This window comes from Drosophila subpulchrella, chromosome 2R (assembly GCF_014743375.2).
Source record: "Drosophila subpulchrella strain 33 F10 #4 breed RU33 chromosome 2R, RU_Dsub_v1.1 Primary Assembly, whole genome shotgun sequence".
In the NCBI taxonomy this organism is placed as follows: domain Eukaryota; kingdom Metazoa; phylum Arthropoda; class Insecta; order Diptera; family Drosophilidae; genus Drosophila; species Drosophila subpulchrella.
In genome coordinates, this window is record NC_050611.1 from 12,072,637 (window position 1) to 12,096,002 (window position 23,366).

General features: G+C 38.8%; 3 protein-coding genes across 3 annotated transcripts; 1 reads left to right on the forward strand and 2 right to left on the reverse strand.

The window, feature by feature from the left end:
• Positions 1-12,325: 12,325 nt before the first annotated feature.
• Positions 12,326-13,249, reverse strand: LOC119550317. Its single transcript, XM_037858924.1, has 2 exons — positions 12,953-13,249; positions 12,326-12,891 (listed from the first exon to the last, which is right to left on the reverse strand). The coding sequence occupies exons 1-2, from the start codon at positions 13,151-13,153 to the stop codon at positions 12,418-12,420; spliced, it is 675 nt and encodes a 224-aa protein (XP_037714852.1). The 5' UTR covers positions 13,154-13,249; the 3' UTR covers positions 12,326-12,417.
• Positions 13,250-18,903: 5,654 nt separating this feature from the next.
• Positions 18,904-20,913, forward strand: LOC119550661 (kelch-like protein 6). The gene is made up of 2 exons (XM_037859507.1): positions 18,904-19,824; positions 20,354-20,913. The coding sequence occupies exons 1-2, from the start codon at positions 19,058-19,060 to the stop codon at positions 20,592-20,594; spliced, it is 1,008 nt and encodes a 335-aa protein (XP_037715435.1). The 5' UTR covers positions 18,904-19,057; the 3' UTR covers positions 20,595-20,913.
• Positions 20,914-22,242: 1,329 nt separating this feature from the next.
• LOC119551110 lies at positions 22,243-22,643 on the reverse strand. The gene has a single exon (XM_037860290.1). The coding sequence runs from the start codon at positions 22,641-22,643 to the stop codon at positions 22,491-22,493; it is 153 nt and encodes a 50-aa protein (XP_037716218.1). The 3' UTR covers positions 22,243-22,490.
• Positions 22,644-23,366: the final 723 nt, after the last annotated feature.

Below are 23,366 nucleotides of genomic sequence, written 5' to 3' on the forward strand. Positions count from 1 at the left end.
GGGGAAGTTGGAAAAGTCTTCGATACGATCAAGAAAATAAACTTTCTGCCCTGACTGCCATTGCTTATAATTAAAAACTTTATTATTTGTTTAACTTTGCCCGCAGCTGTTGCACATTTGACAGACAGAACTGGGAAAGTGTACAGGAAAATGGGGAGAGAAAACTTGTTTCGCAGCCACACAAGAATTACCAGCAATTATCGAAAAAGTTTCGCTTCATTTATCGCCTGAAAGTCAGTCACAATTTTCTCTCCTTTTTTCTGAATGAAGCTCCCCCGAGACAAACTACCAATACGGACAGCCATGCTTCTCAAAACTTTTTAACGATGCCAAAACACATTTATGCCCGAAAGCTCCTGACGCCGTCTAATTTGCAAATTCATGAATATAAAGTGGACTCAAAATGCCAAACAAATTAATCAAATATGCAAATTTTCGTTTTTGCCAAACACACACACAGGCAGCGGCCATCATTATTCGCATTAAAAATATGCGTAAAAAGCAGAGATTTGCAACGAGCTGGGAACCTGTGCATCTGCCAGGTGCGCAGATCTTAACCCAAAGCTGAGGCAACTGCAATGGGTAAATGGAAAAATTTGCAAACAACAGATTAATATTACAGACCTATTGGAAACTATAATAGGTACCAAGATATAAACCTTTTAGAAATATCTAGTTTCCAAATTCTTTTTGTGAAAATCAAATATAAATAAAGGTTATTTCACAGCGTTGATCAATGAGCTGTAACTAATGTTTCCTAATCAATTATAAACATGTTATAAAATGTTTTTATTTTTCGACACCGCACAGATAAAAATTATTATTAATTCTTCTTTTTATTTTAAATATGGATGTATTAAAATAGGCAATTATAATTAGTTTTAGGATTTTAAACTTTGATTTGACATAAAATGTTTAAATATTTAATAGTTAAAATGATATTACGATCTTACCTTATGTTTTCTACCCTAATTCAAATATTTTAAAATTAAACAGTTAAATTTTATATGTTTTTTATTTAATATTACATTTTTATATTAAATTCCAAGAAAACCATATGCCGATACTTATTTATAGGTAATATTATTTTTTTTCAGTGCGTTCTTTTTTTTACTTTTTATTGGCTCCATGACTTGAAAGAAAAACTTTATGTTGCCCACATTCTCACTGTTGGTAGAATTGGAATCCGAGAATGTAAAACGGAATTGGAAGAAACCAAGTGGAAACGGTGGGAGTAGATCAGTTTCCAGATATGCATTTCGTACTCTTAACTGACCCTGAAATCAACAAATAATAGTGATCACTGAAGGAAAAACATCTATGGAAGACATACCGAATAGGGACAGGTGTGGTTTATATTGGAATGTCGTTTTAACAACTTCCAAACCATGACAGCATAGGGAAAAAAGCTCCTTTTTTCGATCACTTCGCAAAGGCCAAAGCTAACGTCAACTAGGAATGGCTGAAACTGGTTGCTATAATCCTTTTTTAAAATCTGTGCTCGAATCTAGGAAAAAAGCTGAATTATACGATTGCGTAAAGAAATCGAGCAACAACTTACCAGTGGATTTATCATTGTCACAGTCAAATAGGAGTCCAAGTTCGCCACCGCCATATTCCAATTGATCGCCTTCAAACGGCAGGAAATATTTGTCACTCGCGCCGGATTTCCCTCACACTCGACACTTGTAAACTATCTGGGCCTTCGACTAGCCAAAAAATAAAGTGTTTTTTTATTTATGTCGGCTCGAAATGAATTTATGAGGCTTACCACTTGCCACATGAGGCAGCTGCCGAGAACCACCTGCCACGCAAATATCATTGCTACAACTGCAATCGAGTTTTCAGTAGTTTAAAATTATATATATATAAGTATCGTTAAAACGATGCTTGATCTGTTTATAAATGTTATAAAACATTTTCATTACACGGGTGAAGAGGTTTTTTAAATGAGCCTATCAGTACTAATCGCTTTTATACCTACACTGATAAACAATGGAATAGTAAAAAAAAATCTGAATATTGAATTCAAAATTTGGTCATATTTGGTCAAAACATATCAAATTGGATAATTTCATTTAATGTAATAACAAGAGAGATCGTTTTATACCACTGCTCACTTATTTGCTCACTTACTTACCTATGGTCCGATTTAATCAACTCTTAATTTACTTTTAACCAATTTACTTTTTATTGTAAATCTGAAATTATGATATTAAATTAACGAACTTATGATAGCTTCGCTTTCTGAGCCTTTTACACAAGAGTGATATTTAAGAATGTCGCATTGCCGTCTTCGGTTTCCATTGAGGCAGATACACACACAAGTTTACCGATTCCTACATAGAGATAAATCATGATTTGCCATAAATCCACAAATCCTTCCTCCCAACCAATTTCTACCCAATTTCCCTGGCACTCTTTCTCTCTTCCTGTTGCATTTTGATGTCTTGCTTTGGCATCCAAAGTCCAAAATCATCATCATGATGAGGACTGGTATGGGGATTGGCACAAGGACTGTGATGAGGATGGGATGATGACCATGGAGGCATAAAGCGCAGTTAGTTTGCATACAAATGGCATTTGGAAATGTGCAAAAGGATTGCGCAAAAATCAACGCGACATGCCAAGCAGGACAAATAATGTGCATAAATTTATCCACAGATGGGTGGACCAGAGCAGCAGCTAAAGATTGGACAGATATCGGGTGGCAGGGGCAATAATAAAAAAGCAAACAAGTGCCGGTCAATATGTTGCACTGGTCATGAGGATGGGTTTGCGGATGATGCTCCTGATGATGATTAGATTACTGCATGTGAAAGTGGAGAAGGGCGCTATTCTATGGTAGATTTTGGATGGTCGGCAAGGAGGCAGCCACATAATATCGCTTATATCCTGGACATTAGCATTGCCAAAGGACGGGGCATCGGTTGATGAGGTTTCCATTTCTGTCGTGTGGACCAACTGATTGGCATCGTCGCTTACACTTTTCTTGTTTGTCCAAAACAACCCCCTTCTCTTGAGCATTTCTGAATTGATCAAAGTATCAAGTATGCAGACAGACTGGAATGTTTCGTTATACTGATGTCGGTGAACAGGGAACGAAAGAGGGCGATTTCCATACCTTTCTGACCCTATATGTTGTCTATATTCGTGTTTTATGCTAATACATAGATCGATGTGGTATGCATTAAAGGTGTTGGAATCCTTTGAGGGAATAAACAAGGATACATAGCATTGAATCGGGTTTGAATTCTGCCAAATATAACTGGGTTGGGATAGAGATGAAATTTTCAATTAAATTGCATTGCAGAAATGGTTGTTTGGCTGGCACTTTTCCATATTGATTGATGTTTCATAAAATAGTTTCAACGATAAATTGGTTTTTCACAACACTCCACTTTTTATTAAAGATTTTTGTTTAAATATTACATCTCATATTAAAAACGAACACTATTTAATATTTGTCAAGTAAGAAAGTCTTTAAAATGCTTTAATTCAGCAATTCATTGACAGCATATACATATATGTAATCCGGATATCAATTTAACAATTAATACAAATCGTTTTTACTCACAGACGACACAGTTTCCATGGCAGCCAGCTGTGTGTGTGTGGGCGTAAATAGTTTATTGTTTAAAGGGATCAACACGACCACAAGTGCAAATTCACACGAACACAGGCAAGCAGCATAATTGCATTATATTTCAGTATTTCCCAGCAATTTGCCTTTTGGCTGCCATTGTCTGCTCCTGCTGAATAGCGCCATCTGTTGACCGGGCTAATGAACACTCCTGCAGGTTGAAGAACCCAACCCATACCATATACCTACCCAGCTAGCCAACTACCCAGCAAATTTGCAAATCATCAAATATAATTTCTAAACAAATTACAAACGAGCAGCCGCAGCCCGAAAGTGGGAAATGCAATATCCCCAACAAATTGCACACACATTTGCATTTAACGCACTCTGAGCCCATGTTCGAGTGTGTTTGTATATCTATACCGAGAACATTTACAAATTATGCTATAAATGTGTCCTCGCACAAAACACAAACACAGGCAAATCCAGGGACCAAGATGATTTGCCGCTGGCATCAATTTCACAGAAGGGTTTTTGGGCAGGGCATTTGTGTTGTGTTTACCATTTAGCATTGCAGTTGCATTCCGTTTACTGATGCCCGTTTTCCCGCCTGCTCCTGATTCTAATTCTGATTCCGATTCCGATTCGGATACGGATCCTGCTCTCCCGATTCTGACTAAATCATATGCAAATGCATGCGTATGACATTTGGGCTCGAAATTTTATTGTCCGCTCCGGTTGCTAAATTATTTAGAGCCTGATTCCTGTTGCCATGACGATCCAATTCGGGAGAGAATGCATTCAGAAAAAAGGGCCTAGGATAGTTGACCATTGACCATACAACTGAAGTGGAAAATGTTTTGTATTACATATCACCAGAACAAGTTAGTTTATAAACATATCAATGTCATATTAAAAATGTTGAATGTCGAAAGCACGACCGTCCTTATGTATTCAAATTATTATAAAAAAGATTATTAGTTAATTGATTATATTAAAATGTATTTTTTATTACTAAAACAGTTATAGAATAAAGAAATTGAAATACGCAAAGTCAACCAAGTTAAAATATTACCTAAGATTCATAGTGGTTTTAGAATTACAATAAAACCCTTCAAAATCATACTTTGTAACCCTTAAAATAAATTTTAAAATATCAAAAATAATTATAATGTGCATTTATTTGAATATTGCTTAACAAGACACATTACCCAATTGATTTTTGGGGTCAATTATTTTTCTCAGTGCCAAAACGACAACGGGTCATGCATTTTGAGCTCTGCCCACCACCACAGACAACCGCATAATTTATGCAAAATGCGTGTGCCAGTGCGTGTGTGTGCGTGGGCGTAACCTTGTGTGTGTGTTCGTGTGAGTGTCACAAATTTTAGTTGCTTTTTGGCATTGAAATCGAGCCAAGCTTTTTGGGCCTGTCTTTCAATTTGACATAAAACCTTTGCCGGATCCTTTTCGGCTCACGGATGACACTTTATGCAAAGTGCCCATCGCTCCCTTTTCCCAGCTCCATTTCCTTTTTTTTTGGTCTCCCTTTTGGGCGTATTTCACGCCCTTTTGCCGCCACACATCAAAATAAACATAAGAAAGTTTACTTTCACGTATACGTGCATATATTGCCCTTGAAGAATGTCTCCCGCAAATGAGCCACGCAAATTTTCTTTTTCTTTTTTGCAGCTCTTTTATGTGCAGCCAAGCGTGTGTAAAAAAGCACACAAAAGTTCATTAAATTTCGCATCCTTTTCTCATATTTGACGTGGTAACAAAGGAACGTACAATTTCATAAAAACATATTACATATAGTTTCAAAGGATCAAAGAGTGACCATAAAAAGAATTCCAATTTATATAAAACATTTTATTAAATATTATGCAGTGTGTTTTATTTACTTTAAAATACATACATTTATATTTTAAAATGATTTAGATCAAAGGGAATTACTTATTTTATTGATTTCTAAATATTTCCAAATGTAAATTGGACTTTAACCCTCAGCAAAAATATTGTCAGAATTATTGATTTAGAATGAATTATTGATATTATTAGTAACATATCTTTTTAACTTGACTACAATATATTCCCTATTTAAAGTCCGCTTCACGGCTTTAAAGTGCCTTCATGGAGGGCAGAATCGTTAGGGAACAACTGACGTGGAAAACCGGAACGTAAATTGCAAGAACACCGCAACTCAGCTCGTTGAGCAGATAAGCAAACAGATTTATGACTCCATTTAGGGGTAAGCATTCGCAGTAAGCATTTTCCCCTCAACTTTTGACTCTGGAGGCCTTTAAAAATGCAGAAGACAACACTCAATTCGTAGCCCGTCATTCGTAATTAAAACGAACCACTCACGTACTTTTGGCAACCAGACAAACAGAGCCAACGACTGTCAAAAGTCGCCTACGACTGTCCGTCCCGCTGTCCGTCCGTTGTCCGTCCGTTTGTCCGTCCGAATCCTCAAATTGACAGCCAACCGGAGGAGGAGGGAGCGGGAGAGGGATATACGTATGTATATGGGGCGAAAGAGATGGGCAGGCCGGACATGGACACACAATAATTTAGTACGTAATAGACACGACCCTGCCGAACGGGAGTACGGAGTACGGAGTCCGGAGCCCAAAACCGGGAGCCGGACCATCAGACAAGTGCTAGACAGCTCCGGTTGCAGCCCTGGACTTGTTCATTAACACAAAACATAAGCCGCCAGACAGACATGTGAATGATGAAGCACGAACGGGTCGGCTAAATGGAGTGGGTGACGGCCAGATGGACAGGGATACTCCTACAATGCGTCCATATATCATAAATAGTCGAAATAGGAATGGAAATAAAGTGGAAGAGTACCTTAACCTTTTTCTTTTATTTTGTTACCATTTTTGTAATCGAGTATAATTTATATTCGAATTAAATAATAAATATACCAATATTATGTGTCTAAATAAACAAATAAATTTAAAAAAAAATTCAAACTAGGAATGGAAATGAACCCAGACACAAGCATAATAATTATTTTGATAATATTCAATTTGTGGCAATACACATATAATTTATAGTTGCATTAAAAAACAGTTAGTAAATAAAAATCATAGAAAGTTAAGATCAAATATTAAAACATATTACAAAAATTAAACAAAAAACCCTGCCTTAACTAAACAAATTTCTGTATTTAATTTAGTTAAAATAAAAAATGGTAATCAAATTAGGGATTTCATATTTTGCGCAACTCACCCACATACCTTTTTCAAGTCGCATCTCTAGCTGCGCACATATCATGCACTTGCACAAAAAATGGGGTTCCGTGTTTCAGGCCTTCAGACCATAGTTCAAGTGCCATTAAATCGAGTCTTACCACTCGGGCATCTGCCAATGTGGAGAGAGGATGGTAATGGGAACGGGAATGGGAATGGAAATGGCCATAGAAATGGGGTGAAGTGGAAGTTTGTGCAACAAATTAGTAGCAAAGTTGGCTCAGGACCCTGACTACCCCTACTCCCACTCCATTCTCGACTCGCACTGGGCAAATATCCGACTGCGGAAATTGCAATGAGACACGTGATCATGGAGACTCCACTACATCCGCTGGCCAGACAAATAAATCTTCATTTTGACTTGAACTTTTGCTGCGGTCCGTCGGCCAAAACGAGAAGTTGGTAGCAAATTAACAGCTGTTGCGTAGCTGTGGTCCCGAGCTCAGAGCTTCCGAGCTCCCGAGCTTCCGAGCTCCAGAGTTCCTGCCTTCCTGCGGCTTCTCAGGTGATTTACGGCCAAGTTGAGACTCGGCCAACGGCGTCTGCATATTAATATGTGACTTGCCATTTTACTTTCTACGCCATGAAACTTGCAATCAAATCCAACGCCTGCACTTTCCCCCAGACGCATTTCTATTCCTTTTCCCCGGACTTTGCTCCTTCGCTCGCAGCACGTTTTATTGTTGTGCCGGCCAATTTGTGACGAGTGAGTGCATATAATAAAGCAAATTATATTTCAGATTCAAATGCTATGCAGTCGAGCGGAAGGCGTCTCAAGAGCCTGGCTAGGAGCACGGACTACGTATACGCCACGTTGTCTACTTGTCTAGTTGCCCCAACGTGACCGTGGCCTTTGAGACTGCTGGTTGCGAAAAGTATGTTACAATTATTTTCATCAAAAAACATCAAGCGAATTCCTCGTTGCACACCTCACAAAAAGGTGGAAGGCGCTATGGGCTTAAAATTTAGTCATTCTTTCAGTAAGGATTCTTTAAATATTATTCACCTTACTGTCGACTGGATAATAAACAGAAAATATTGAAGTAATTACATTTTGTTCGGGTGTTATTCTCCGCATATAAAAAATTAATTTTCTTCAAAAACAAGAATAATTATATTTTAGCTTAGTTAAATTTATACTAGCTTATCTATTTAATAATGTATTAAATATATTTGAATTAGAAATAATAATTTTTTCTTATAACCTGACTATTAAAACAATTTAAAATTTGCTAGTAATTCAAATCAAAGATTTTGGTTTATTTCTAGAAAATAAAATATAACCGTAACAGATCACGGAATTAGTTGTGCGGTGGATTGCAACACAAATTTAACTATTATAATACCACATGGTAGAATTTTTTCACCTTTTTAAATCCCCTAATCCCCCGTGGATCTCCGTATATATAAGAATTATTGCCTAATGGCTATTTAAACCGTTTGGTTTAATTAAATTGTATTTGAATCATTAATAATAATTTTATTTAAATTGAAATCAAATATTCTTTTCTATCACAGGAAACGAGGAATATTCTTGCGTAATACTTTAATTAAATCCTATTAGTTTAGTTGGTCGCCTGGACATCATTTGTGTGACGTTTGGCATTGCCTTTGCTGCTGTTGTTTTTCTACGTTATGTACTACAACATGAATGGCAAAAAGGAGAACAAAAACGGAGTGCACTTGAAATTGTTGACGGGCCAAGTGAGTCGACTTGTGTGTACGTCAGAGTATCCAGTAACCAGGACTTTCCTGCCCAACGGTTGCATCCGCATGCTTAAAGTTTTGTTTCGGGCTTTCAAGGTTTTTTTTACATTTTTTTTTGGTGTGTCAACTTTTTCCTTTGTTTTGCATTTTAGTTGTCCCTGGTAGCCCCCCAGAATCGGGAAAAGCATTTCGAAAATGTGGAGAAATGAAAACTTCTGGCCCGGTCTGCAATGCTGACCGATGTCGACATCGTTGTTGGCCAGCCGCATGGCATAAAGAGCGACAGTCCGCAGGACATTTTATATTTAATTTACAGTGTGACCGCACTTGGTCTCTGTCCGTCCGTCCGTCTGTCCGTCCGTTCATCTGTCCGTTCTTCCTCTTCTCTGACCTTATATGTATAATGCCATCCGTTCGCTGTGCGAGTGCATTTAATAAAGTGCAATGGGGCCATGGAAATGCAGGGGAAAAGTGTCCATCCTTTCGGTGATTTTCACTCTCTGGACTTTCCCGCATCAACGTATCTGTTTGCTCGGTTGGCACACGGTCAGAAATTAATTTCTAATTCCCATTATGGTGGTCCAGTTGCCCGAAATCTACTAAATACGCTATCCATTAAGTAAACACATACATTTTTAAACGAGAATTGCATTAAATAAAGTTTCAAATAGGCTTTCGGCCGTCCAAAGTGGGGATTAGCGAGTGGGCGGCTGACAGGGGTTGGTGGAATGGGGGCGTGGCACAATCACACAGTGGCCAAGAGTTGCCACAACAACAACCAAAATAAACCCAACAAATTCGAATGGGAATTAAAACGAAAAATTTGGGGGTGAAAGGACGAAGGTCCTTTCAATACTCTTTTAAGGATTTTCGTTTTTATAACATTAATTATTATTGTTAAAGGTAAGAACTTTAAAAAATCTTTAAAAATATATGAGCCTTAAACTTAAAGTGACCCACTTGTAATCAAAAAGCTTATATGTCAAGCTGAGAATTTATTTTATATCTGTTACACAGTTTGTAGGGCATTTAATCGGTCAGGATATAATATTCGTGCAGTACAAAATTCCTTTCTCAATTATTTTTACCCTGTATCCACTCGACATTTTTTTTAGAGTTCCTGAACTTGTGGGGACTTTTGCAAGGGGAGAGGGTCCACTCTGAATTGATGCCGAGGATTGGATGGGCTGAAGCCGGCCATGTCTATGGGCCATTCAGTGTGCAGTCGTCCACACTTTTATTGCTTTAATTGCGCACCGAAGCGCAACAAGAATCGACGCACATCCCCTCACATCTAGGACACACATGTTGCTAATGAAGTTTTCTAACAACATTTCAACTCATGTCAGATCATAATCTGTTAATCTGTGAGGCCCGGCCCACGGCTCAGGATTGCTGAAATGGCATAAAAATAAACTGGAACATGTCGAAGCGGGCGACAACTGTACCAAGCCCATCAATCCGCCTGCCTTGGACACTTTGGCCAGGAAGAGGGGAAAAGTTAATGAAAATGGATTTTTAGTTTGTCATCCAAGAGCGGTAGGCATTCGGGTACTGATTTTCAAAGGGTATGCTGAGATGGAAAAGAATCTAGGGATTATAAAAGGGGTAATTAACGAGGTAAATTTAGGTATTTTTGTGGTTTATCATCCTGATTTGTAGGCCCTTCAATTTGAAAGTAATTTGTTCAAATCTCGAAAAGTATTTCAGATGGGTGGTAGCCTGAAAAGTTATTTATCTTTATAAACATAGAATAACTTTAATATTAATTCATTAACTCGAAGCTGCGAATTGTCTTCTTCCATTTCTATATTACAATTTACTAATTTGATCGATTGCTTAAGCCGCCATCGAAACTCAGCGCATTAATAATATCCTTTGGCAAACACAAACACAAATAAAGGCTGGCAAATACCAGCACTAGCAAACACGCACATACATCTGCAATTTGAGCAACATGTCAAAGCAAACAAACAACAAGGACGCCACTGTCAATGGGAAAACTACTACGAAGGGGTGGGAAAATTAGGGGGAGGGGGACGCCCATCGCATTTGTATTTGTTATGCTTACGCCTCGATTGTCCTGAAAAATCAACAAGCCCGTCGATGGCCACTGACGTCTAAGCGCCGAATGGGTGTGTATTTTAATTAAACCTGTTTTTCAACGGCCCTTATCAGATGCAGACAGGACGTGTACCCCAACGCACCCACCGTCCCACTATCAGGTGTTAAAAATAAAACTAGACAACGCCATCGGGGAAGAGAAGCACTTAAAAAAATTAAAATCCATATGTGATGCATGGTGCAGCGTCCCAGAAATCTATCTTGTAACCGAATTTGAACCAAAAGCCAATCAGATGGAATTCGGTTTAATTAGATTTCTTGATTGAATGGACATAGCTTTAAAAGGTTTTAACTGATGTTATTGTACTGTTACGTAGTTTTTGCAGTTAAATAAAAATATTTTTAAGTACTTAACAGAAACACAATTCTATTGTTTTTTTGGTTTTTTACAAATGTTCTTAAAATCGTAATAAGGTTTTTAGAAAATTAATCATACAAATCTATGAATAGGTCTAAAATATTATAATGTTTTCTTTAAACTTCGTCTTCGCGTTCTAAAATATGGTACCCTCCTTTTTAAATGGAACAAGTCATAGAATGTTAGCTTAATTTTTTCTGTGTGCATGTAACAGCCATCCAAGCTAGAAGCCAACATGTTTTACTGTTAATGGACTTTCGATATTTGCAGGAAGTTATGGCAGGTTGATTTACGTCCATGCCTTCTACCTTTGGCAGGCGACCGACCACCATGTAAAGTCGTTTAATTATTGAACAAGAAAGGGCAGCCAAATGCTTGTCTGGCAATCAAATTTGAAATAGTCTGGCATAAAAAGTGTAAGCTGATTTCCATTGGCATTTTGCCATTGCTATTACTTACTAACATCAAATAAAACTCGAGTTTACTGCTCGGCACATAAAGTTCTCCAATTGAGGGAGAGTCCGGAAAACACAGAAATCAAAGTAAGCACCTAAGCAGCTTATGCAAAAGACAATCGAAACCCACCCCCGACTTCAATCTACAAATATCTTTTCGCATTTTATTCTTATTTTACAACGCCAATAGGCAAAAAGTGTTAAACAAAATTTGCGTCTGGCGTTTATTGAGTGGAACGAACGCCTCAGTTCGAGCTGAATGGAAAATGTAAAAATCTAACCAGGCAGTCGGAGAGTAAAAGCAAAAGTTTAAATTACTTTCTAGTAAAACTTTGATCCGGGACAAAAAAATAGGCTAAAAGAAGAATGCAAGCGAGATTAATGCTTAAAGCGAAAAGGGTAGAACGCTGAATTGTTAAATAACTAATGCATGGCCAATGAACTTGCCTAACAAAAGTTTGCGCTATTTATCTTTATACTCTTTTGGGCTGCTTTGGTTCTTTTCTAGTTATATTATGTTAAGTAGTTCTTAAAAACTTTATTTTTGAGCCATCAATCAATAAAAGTGAAATTCTTCAGCGCTTCGGTAAGAAAAACATTTTTTAAAATATTATTGTTGAAAATATAGGAGTATTCGAGACCATAGATTCCCTAAAAAATGTACAGTTCGTACAAAATATCATATTTGCTTAGATGTATCCCCATTTCTATTATTATGTCAGGCATCAATAAACACCTCTCGCACCTCCGTAATAAAACTTGGCTAATGATTACATTAATAGATGGTTCTTTCCCCTAAAAACTTCGACCAAAAATAAACCTCCAATTGCAAAGCACAAAACAGCATGTTCAATATATCATAATTGTACACTTCATGTTTTATTCAAACTCTAGTCAAGACTAAAAACTAATTATATGCGTTTCAAATTAATTGTAGGTGGGGGCCCGATCGATAGACGCTGCTTCCAGAATGACCTTCATGATCTTGTCCTTGGCAAATTCGGAGGCGTCGGTGTTTAGCTGGCGTAGGCGGTCGGCCACAAAGTCCCCGAATATCTGGGAGCTGTCCTTCTGGGTGCGTAAGGCATTGGCCACCGCCTTGTTGACCATGTCCTCGTCCATGATGCTGATGGTGGACACCTCGCCCTCACCCTCAACCTCGTCCTCCAGGCGCTGCTCGCCGCCGCCCGTCAAGGAGCAACTGGAGAACATGACCTGCTCCGGTTCGTAAAGGGCCAGATTCTCAATGATCTGCTCGTAGTCGACGGACTGATCGGAGGCACTCAGCTTTTCCTTCTTCACGGTGGGCGTTTTGGGCTGGGCCTTCTGTTTGACTTTGTATGGAGTGGCATTGGAGCTGCTGGCGGATGACCTGTTCAACTGGCTGTCGTCCGAAGGTTTCTGGGCGAGTGGTACTTCCGGATAAGAGCGGATTGGGCAGAAACATGGATTTACTACTCACCAGATGGGGCTTGTACTCCAGGTGCTTCATGTGCTTCTTGGTGGCCGCATGGGCACGCAGATCGCTGATTTTTGTGTTAACGCAGCACTTGCAGAAGCGGCAGTGCGCCCGGTAGGAGTCGTCGGGGTCGCGGCGCAACCAGGCCCGAAACTCCTCCATTTGCAGCCACACGTCGCGAAGTTTTTGCTTGTAGATTTTCATATCGCACCCCAGTTAAACGACAGTAAACGCAATGAAAAACAATTAAAACGCAGCAACGCACGGCAACAATGTGAATGCAATAGTGATGACAATAACAATGCGAATAGCGACGCCTGCCGCCAGTGTTGCCAGTTTGCTGGCAGAAAAAAAGCTGTTTCTAGCGGGTACAGAAGAAAAGCTACAAGAAAGCTTTAAAAAAGCTGAAACGCCACAGTGCGCTTGTGCGTTCCTGGTCCAGCAAGTAATATTGTCGTAACGGAGTATTAAAATAACATATTTTTTTATTATAGATGGTGATTAAAGTATTAATATTTTCAAATCATATTAGTCATTAAATTATTCAAATGATTAGATAAAAAACAATTATTAGTGACATAATTCAAATTAATTTAAAATAAAAATAAAATATATATTTTTTAGCTGGAAAAAAAAGAGATTACAAGAAATAGCTAATCTGGCAACACTGCCAGCTTGCCAGTTATTGATTGCGATGAATACTACCTATCGTATACTATGACGAAACCGATCTTCAGCATGGCGACCGATCGTGACTTATCGATAACAGCTAAAAACCCGCGAAATAGTTTTTCGTTTAAAATATTAAATCCTTATTGCTTGTCAACTTCACTAATTCTAATAAATAAAATTTAATTGAAGAATGGAATTATTTTGCAAATTATTATTATTTTATATATAATTTTTAGTCGGATCAACCAATTTTTAAACTTCTTAAATTCTATCCATTTTATTTCTAAAAAAAACAAATAATTTAAATTAAATCTAAAAACTATAAAAATAACATTTAATTGTTATATTAACTGTTATATTAACAGTTGCGTACTGAGGGTCGACAAAATTTGGGGAAGTACTTTTTAATCCACATTTTTAATCACTTCTAGTACCTTAAGCCCGGGGATCCTCGAAAAAATATGGTTAAGTCACGTTTTGCTTTCCCTTCCTTTTTAGTGAGTGTATTTGGTTAATCGACCCTCCATCGTAGTCCGAATTACTTTTGGGAATCACCAAATGGCGAAAACTTCGCTCATCTGCCTACGTCAGAGCCCGCCAAAAGATGTCCTTTGTAGTGGGCCTTCCGGGCATTGGCAAAGGACTGTCGAGCTGGCTGACAAACAAAACTCAACCGCAGACAACCCACTCAAATGGAGTTGCCTCCTTTAAAAGTTCATTCATTTGTAAATAATTTTTAGCCGGCGGCAAAATCGATACTTCGCTTAAGATTTTTGCATATATAGCGAGCATCGGGGGTCTGAAAATTTTGTCAAGCTGCGCAAAACTTTCAACGGCAGCCGTCGAGCAAAGTTATACGAGCAGCGTATGCCGATAATGCATAAGAGAGAAAGGTCGGGGGCCATACGGAGAAATGGCATAAGAGAAATGGCAACCAGAAGCTGGGAGATGGGGTGGGAGAAACGAAAGCATAAGCCAAATGGGGAAGTTTTGCTATTAAAGTTTTTCATCAGCGCCTATTTGCTGAGCTCTTCAAACTTGGCCCTAAACCCCTTTTTTGGCCTGGGACGAAGGGCAAATATTTGTCAGGCAATTAAATGTTTACTGTTTTTATTATATGTTTTTGTTTGCCCAACCCTCCTGTGCATTTTTATTGTGACAAAGGGCTCGGGAGAATGAGCTGTAGACGGCTCTTCCGGCTAAAATTAATCATACGCCTCGTTGCCGCTGTGCAAACAATTCGCCAAAGGCAAAATGGAACAGGAACTGTTGCTAAACCGCAACACAGCTCCAAGTGCACCTTGCAACGATGATGAGGGGATTAAATACACTTCATACAGATGAATACGTTAGGACCTTTTGATACAATATAACCATAGAAATAAAGCTTACGAGACTTGACAACAATTATTAAGCTGGCTAAAAGTATGCTAGCCCTTACGGTTCTAAAAATATGTATTATGATTTAAGAGACAAAAATATTTATTACACTTCATAGGGTTGAAAACGTTAGGAACTTTTGGTGCAATATGACAATACAAATAAAAGTTTTCGAAATCTTTAAATCATTGTTAAACTAGCTATAATAATGCTACAGTCCTAAAAATTTGTATTACACTTTAAGGAAAATAAACGATTTGTAGCTCAGCATTTTCATCTGCCCCACCCAATCATAATTATTTCGTGTCAATTAATAAACCATATCCATCGTCATCCAGTCGATGGTAATGCGATTTGCCGGTCAACATTTGAAGCGATTCATTGAGGCGGATCGGATCAGCATATTATTATTATTGCCACTCATTCGGGCAGGCACAGCTCCACAGTCTGGATATCACCGAGTATGCATGCAAATTAATTAACAACACTCGTTGGGGCCATAGTGAATTAATAATTTAGCCAGACATTACGCATACGACGCATCGGCTGAGTGGCAGTAAAAAGCTGTCCAAAAACGCGGCGGAGATGGGCCAAGAGTCATTTTAATTACCACATAACAAGGCAGCGGGCCACAAATGGCAACTGGGAAATGGGAAATGCGAAATGCTGGGTGAGTGGAGTGGGTGGGCGGAAAATGGAGAAGGGAAAGCATGTCACGCTAAATGGGAAATGTTGCGAATACGACCTGAGGGCACAAGTGCCCGTGAGTGAGTGTGAGTGTGCCTGGGTGGAGTGTGCGTTTTATGACATTGCCAATTTACAAAATTTCATAAATATAAATTGGTTTTAAATGTTAAAATAAAACAATTAAAATGGCCGCTGGTAAAGAGCCAAAGTTGAGTGCATCATCCTCCGCCGAAAATTGCCACGGCAAAATATTCACGAATTTAGCAAACATTCGAGGTGCTGTGAATAATTTAGACGAAATTATGATTGCATTTCCCTTGGGAGAGAGTGAGTGCAAATCGGAAATTAGTCAAACACAAGCTATTCACATTTACATCGAACTTTTAGCCAAATCACAACCGGGAAAATGGCTCAATTCAATTGACGCAAACAACAAATTTATTCGGCCATCAACCATTTCTTTTTTTATTTTGTTTGGACAGCTGAAAAGCGCTGGAAATTGTTTATGGTTGTTACTGTTCTTGAACATTTCATCGGTTGGCGATAAAACAGCATGACAAATGAATGGAATTCGTTGGCAATTTTCGTTTTCACTGCCCCCATAAATTTCGCACTAATAAAACTGCGGAAAAGTGTGCTACAAAGAAGGCATCAAATCCGAGTGCAATAAATACGACTTGAACAGTATGGTATTATTTTTCCCTGTAAACCACCAATCAACGTGGAGCACTCGAAGTGCTCAGATGAAATCTTTGACTTTAAGTCGGAGCTATTAAATGGCGGAGCCTGGCTAACAAATCGATATTTAATGACAAAGCTTAGCTACACCCACCCACCCGAAAACACGCCCCCCAGACTAACACTCGCACACTCAAACAAAGCGAGCACATACATCATTGTCAATGTCAAAGTGTCAAAGCAAACTTGCAGTGCACAAAGCCAACGGCGCATAGTTATTACACTGAAAGAAATATCTATAAAAATGGATAGTCTCTTATCTTTGCTAGCTTGAGATCACCTTAGTGCTTAAATACATACATATACCATCAGATCTTAAGATCATTAATATAATGCCTTACTTATGTCCTTTTTGTTAAAAAGTATATCAATAAGACATTAAAACCAAGCATAGATCATAGATAATATAGATAAAATAAATTATAATCACCATTCTTCAAAATAAATCCATCCAAATAAATAAAATAAAATATTTTTCTGTGCATTCCGTAGTTCTCTCAATCCTTGGTTGTTAGAATCTTCACATCGGGCCCACCGAAGTCAAGTGCAATAAACCCTCGAACCGACTGGAGAGTTTTGCATTTGGACCACGCCCACATAATGCCACCGCCCCTCTAGCCCGCAGTTATGATGTTACAGTAAGCAGCAAGTAAACTGCAATTTGCGCACAAAAACTTTGCTTGCGACAAACTTTCCACCCATATGTCCCTCTCTTTCGCTCCCCCGACTCCCTCTCTTTCACTCCCATTGTTTTTATCTCTCTCACTCCACTTAGCACACGGGCAACAATTTGAACTGACAAAGTCCGGCGATAAAAAAAATGTTTAAGTACTTTAGTTGCTCTCCGAATGCATCGCGCAAAAGTTTATTAAACAAACAGGTAACGATAAAACTGAATGGCAGGGGGAGGACGAAAGAAAAAAGGGAAAACGGATGATTCACTCCTTCTGCTTTTCTTTTTAACAGATGTTTCAATGAATAACAAATTTATAGTTTTCGATGTTGTTGGGGTCAGCAAGGTTCGTAAATAACAAAAGGGTAAAAGAGGGAAAAAACACTGTGGAACATTGATTGTGGCCTAGGATAGCCGGATGAGAGATCAATAAGTCTTTACTTGATGGTCACTACCATTTTTCTAGTGTTACAATTCTACAAAAACACTACCTAGTTTACCTTTTGGAAATATCCAAACCAAAATAATGCCTTCAACACTTAAAATTATCTGCACGGATGAAAGTGGATAATAATGGATAATAACTTGATAAGCAATGTTACACATTCGTAAGTTTTTTTGAAGGATGAGAAATCACATATTACAAATGCATAAATATGTTTTAATGAATATCAAACTATCCTTTAAATGTTTTCTGTGGGGTGTAACAACAATTAAACGCAAAAATCTCCTTTTTAAAATCTCAAAAGTCTTCAATGATATCATATCAGAATGTAGTCAGGTTTCAGGTTTTACTTTTTTCAAAGCCTACCACTCAAATTTTTTAATGAAATAAATGAGACTTATTTTCCATTAATTTATAGATTCATTGATTTTGGGTTTCTGGGGCAACCCCTGATAAAATACCTGTGGGTGTTAAGAAGTGTTTCCTACAGAGTAATTCTTTGGAAGTTCGCCACAAGGGGTCATAGAAAACCCCCAACAATCGGGTGTCAAATTGACGAGTAGCTTGTCTAGTAATAAGGCCCTTGCCCATTCTCCATTAACAATGTACAGTCATCGCAGTCATCCCCCTGTCGTCCTTTGTCCTTCACCCCCTAGGATACGCCCCTCCTTCAGTCGCCCACCAATTGTACGCCGCTCGCATAATCAATTATGCGTCTGCAGTGCGACCAAAGTTCTCTCTAAACTTGGCAATTTATTTGCACCGGAACTCAACATAAATCAAACTAATTTCTCCAGGGATTTTTCAGGACAAGTTCCAACGTGTCCCATTTGCTGTCTCTGTCGCTCGTACCGTTGTTTTTGGTCACGTGTATTGCCATTGCCGCGTGGGAGAGAGCGGGGGCGGAACGGAAGAGAGGGGGCGTGGCAAATTGAATTTGTCGCGCTGTGTTGCATAATTTGAGGCGCATTGTGCGTCTAATTGGCCTTTCGGAGGAAAGGAAAAAGTGAAAGCCTGCGGGCTTGGGGGAAATCGAAGGATGCCCTGATTAGACAGGTTTTGTTCTATATTATCAGTGGTATTGCTTGGGTGTAAATGCTAATTGTGTCAGACGCACCTATTCAACTGAGCCGCATTGTATTGTTGACTTCAGCATTAGTGGGAATCACTCATTTGAGTTATAGTGGGGACTTTAAGATTTTTATTTGTACATTTTCGAAAAAAGGTAAGTGGTGTTTATTCTATAACACATATTGGGGTGTATACATAATTAATATTTTAATAAATATGTTAAGAAAACTATTATTAACATTTATTTTCCTCTCATCTAGTAATAAATAACCTGCCTGTCATTTTGTAGCTTTCTTTTCCTATTTTCACTTGTATCATATCAAAAAAGAATATCAAAATTCTAGGTCTTCCAAAATGGAATTGCTAACCAACGACAATACGGCCCAAGGAGATGAATTGCCAATGGAACCGCAATTAACAGAACTTTCGGAACAGTAATCGGATGCCATCGCTTTTGAAGGAAATTCACTTGCCCAAGCAGAAAAACATCCTGGAAACGCTAAAGAACTTTTGGCAGGAAAACAAGAGCCACGATTTCCTGGTTCGGATCGGGGACCATGATTATCCCTGCCATCGTCTGGTTCTAATGGTCTACGTGGATCTCGTAAGGCAGAAATTAGATAAATGTGAACTGCAATTACCAGAGAACTCAGTTAGACCGGAGACCTTTGAACTGATATATGACTGGATGAGTGATCGGACACCGCTGGTGAAGCGTCCAGGAATTGTTCACCTCCTGTTGGCGGCGGATTATCTGAAAATAGAGAGGTTGTCCTCCCAGATTTGGCACTGTTTGGACCAGGACTCGGGTTTCGGTGAGGATCAGGCCATTCAGGTGGCCCTGGATGCCATGCCCTTCAAGGATCTGAATCGTTTGCATTTCCTGATGCTGCATCGGATACAGTACTTCTTCCTGGTCTTTGTATCCTCCATTGAGTTCCTCGACTTGCCCGTCAAAAGCCTCATCTTTCTGCTCTCCTCGAACGATATAAGGATCAACAGTGAGGCGGAGGTTTTCTACGCCGCCATCCGCTGGCTGAATCACGAATGGCCCACCCGTCAGATTCACGCGATGGAGGTCATGGAAAGGGTGCGAATCAGCAGGATGCCCAGCGAACTGCTCCAAGCATTCGAGTTACCGGTGGACGACATTCGTGTGGAGCGCATCATCGAGCTGCCGGAACTAAGACCGCTCATAGAAAAGGGCAGGTGGGTACACTGGGAAAGAATACTCTATCATAAAAAAAATTATTTTTTTTTTCACAAGTCTTCAACATTTTTAAGAGCTCACAAAAGGTATTTTCATCAACCTTAAATCGATTAGATCAAGATAATTATATTTTGAATCAGTACTTTTAAATATATAATTTTTGTGAGATAATTATCAAACACTTAAAAAAAAATTGACACCCTTATTTTGATCATTTTTAGTGTGTCTTGAAATATGTGTTTTTAATATATATTATACTTTATCTAATAAAAATATTTCAAGGAAAGGTAAACTTATTGTAAATAATATTTTCTTCTTTCTTCTTTAGTTCATTTATAAGAACATATTGAATTACATAATTTTTAGAACAATTAGCTAAATTAATTATACTAATTTCTTTCCTATGCTGGTCCTTTAATTATTTTTTTGTAGTCTTCTTCATGTATTATAACTTTTAAATACATTTAATTTTTCCGAGTGCATGCTAATTACTCCATCTGCCAATTAACTGCTGTACCTCCTCATTAGCTTCGACCAAGTGGCCATGCAGTTTGACGACGGAACGAAAATGTATAATCAGATTTATGAGATCTTCGACGTGACAGTATTGCAACCACGGCGCTTCATCTGTCACGATTTGGCACCTTACCACAAACCGGGGCCGAATTCACCTGACCAGGTGTTCAGGTACTCGGACTTCCTTGGCTACCTGGGCGTCCTGCAGACCCTGCCTTTGGACTCCTTGAAGCTCCTCGAAAAGCCCCTCTGATGGCCCAAATGGCATTGAATCCCCCAGGATTCCTCGCCGCTCCTCTCCTGCCCTGCGACCTCGGTGATGATGATGATGCTGTGGCTGTGCAAGATGACAGCGATCGTTCTGCGAGGCAGTTACACCAAATTTGCATTACCTGGGCAGGTGTGTTCCTGCCTCCACTTCTCCGACGAATTTAATGCCAGTCGCGTTCCTAACGAGAGCGGATTGAAAAGTTTGTGCCAATGTACGAGCCGTTGTGCTGTAAAAGCAAGCCAATGTCTTGAAAATTTGTACAGATTTATTAAATTGACAATTTTGTAGACGTTTTGATTTAGTGGTCGTGGTTTAATTGATTAAGTTCACCTGTGAAAGCTGTTCAGAAACATACAGTAAAGAAATAGGCTGTCTTCTTTATTTAATATTCCAACCAATAAACACAAAACAAAACCAAATCGTTAAGACTTAAGCTGTGATTTCATAAATTAAATAAATAAAAATAAAATATTAAAAGCTGTTTTTTGATGACCTTAAAATAATTGTACACCAAGCTAAAAAATAACATCAGGCAATATGTTAAAATGTTGTTAAAAACAATTTTCCCATAGAAACTAACATTTTTCATGCACATTTCGCATTCTACTTATACTATGCATGGGTGCTAGAGACAGAGGCTTAAGTCAATGGGGTAACATTGTTAGCATTTGAATATAAATTTATTAATTTCAAGAAACTCTGTTTTAAAATGGTTTCTCACACACTAAAGCCTTAATCTCAAACAGCCCATAGACTCGGAAGCCCAAAGCGCTCCTTGTGTAGACACCCCTGTTTTCCATCTTATTACACTTCCCCAGTGATTTTCGAAACAATTTCCTCATCAGCGGTAACAGTGAACCACATTTCCAGCATCGTCGTCATCCTGGCCACATCACCTTGTTTCGGGTTGGAATGCTCGCGGCGCTGCTCCTGAGCCATGCACACACACCTTCCAGCTTTTCACCTGCCTCCCCCTGAATTTTCCGCCCACTCTCCAGTACACCTGGCGTCGCTGGGAAATTGAAAATGTTTGTTGCTGCGGCAAGAGTCTGCAAAGTTGGCAAATCGAGATTGCAGTTTGCTGTGACTATGATGTTTACGAGGGGAATATTCCCGGCTGCGTTTCGGCTAATAACTGCAAACATTTGCATAATTAACAATGTCATAAGAAACGGAGTGCAATAACGCCCAGTGAAAAAACGCCCACTCGGCTAATAATTTTAAAATGTCTGATATTTACTTACAAGATATAACAAAATGGGAATTAAGGCATCCCCACCACAAAAATTACTCAAAAAACTAAAGAAAGGCAACAAAATATCCTAATATTCTCAACATTTTGCGGTTTAAAAAAGAAAGCGGTTATTCATGTGTGTGCAACCTGTTATTAAAATCATAAATCTGCATTAAGCGAGTCTGTGTGGGCAAACAAAACGGCTTTATCAGCTAGGCAACGCATTTTTCATGCTTTTTTGCCACACATAAATTTATTTTGGGGGCTCGTTCGTCTCTTTTTTAATAAACTCTCGCTGAAACTCACCACCCCTAAGCTTTGGGCTGGGCTTATATCCTGAATGGCGTCCTTTAATTCATTTTCCATACACACACAGACTAAAAAAACAGCGGAAAATGATTAAAAACCACTTTAATATATCTTCTTTGTCATTCTTGCGGGCTGTGGAGGAGAATAGGATGTGGCTGGGAGGCTTACGAAAAGCCCTTGTTGACTGACAGTGGGGGCTTTAAATTGTGCTTGTCTAGGACTTGCAAAAAAAGGGTTAAGAAGTGTCTGAAAAATATCAGCTTAAGTTATAGTGCTAATTTATACAATAACGAGTTAAGTATTATTTTTTTGCATTTAGTTATTATTTTTTTCAGTTAACCTTTGCTCGGATTGAATGGTGAGGGATTGAAATCAAAAGGATTTCGCCCTGGTGGCGGAGGGGGCCTCCAAACTCTTGCCTCGCAGTTACAAATTCCGAGTACAGCCATATATATGGCGACCAGCAGCGAAAACTGAAGACTTTTCATTTTTCAGAGGAACTAAACTCGGTTAATGAAATGAAATCCATATTTATACCCAATCTATAGATGGAAAGTAATTCCCCGCTTGAGGATGACTTCATAGTCTTATCAGTAATGCCAAGAGGTGGTTTTTTTATTTCAGCACCCTATGAGGGGATTTTTTAAATTACCTTAGCCAGCCATGAGCTTATAGCCCCTTCGTAACTTCACTGACAAGACAATGGGAATAATAATGGAATAATGAAATTCCAACAATAGGTTTGCCCTGTTGGCACTCAATATTGCTTGGCATAATTAGTGTGGGATCTGTACCATAGAAACAAGCCAGTACACAGCTATCGATTCTGTAGTGGCTCATTTTGTGGAAAAAAGAAAACTGCAAGAGTGAAGGATGAAACAGACAAGAAAAAAGTTCAAAATTACAACGCATAGTTGCGGTCAATTGTTAGTGCAAAATACCCCAAACAATTAGAAACCACAATTGCTGTTCTGGCCAAGGGAGAACTTTTCCTTTTTCCGGGCCTGAATGCAGACTGCAGCTTCCTCTCTTTGAACCCCCATTTTCCCCTCTGGAGTTCTACTGCTGTAAATGCATTCTGAGGTTAATGCTCGCAGCCAAACGAAGGGCGAAAATCGAGGGGTCCGGGCCCCCACACTTAACCCACTTCAGCCCCAAAGTTCGGTTTATAAACTTGCTGTCCTGACAGTACATTTGGCAAATTTTCTTTC

Bases quoted from the DNA above. Each gene is read 5' to 3' on its own strand.
- LOC119550317 (XM_037858924.1), bottom strand. From the start codon at position 13,153: ATGAAAATCTACAAGCAAAAACTTCGCGACGTGTGGCTGCAAATGGAG. The intron at 12,892-12,952 runs GTGAGTAGTAAA...CCACTCGCCCAG, and splicing joins TGGAGTACAAGCCCCATCTG to AAACCTTCGGACGACAGCCA.
- LOC119550661 (XM_037859507.1), top strand. From the start codon at position 19,058: ATGCCATCGCTTTTGAAGGAAATTCACTTGCCCAAGCAGAAAAACATC. The intron at 19,825-20,353 runs GTGGGTACACTG...CCTCCTCATTAG, and splicing joins CCGCTCATAGAAAAGGGCAG to CTTCGACCAAGTGGCCATGC.
- LOC119551110 (XM_037860290.1), bottom strand. From the start codon at position 22,643: ATGAAAAGTCTTCAGTTTTCGCTGCTGGTCGCCATATATATGGCTGTA.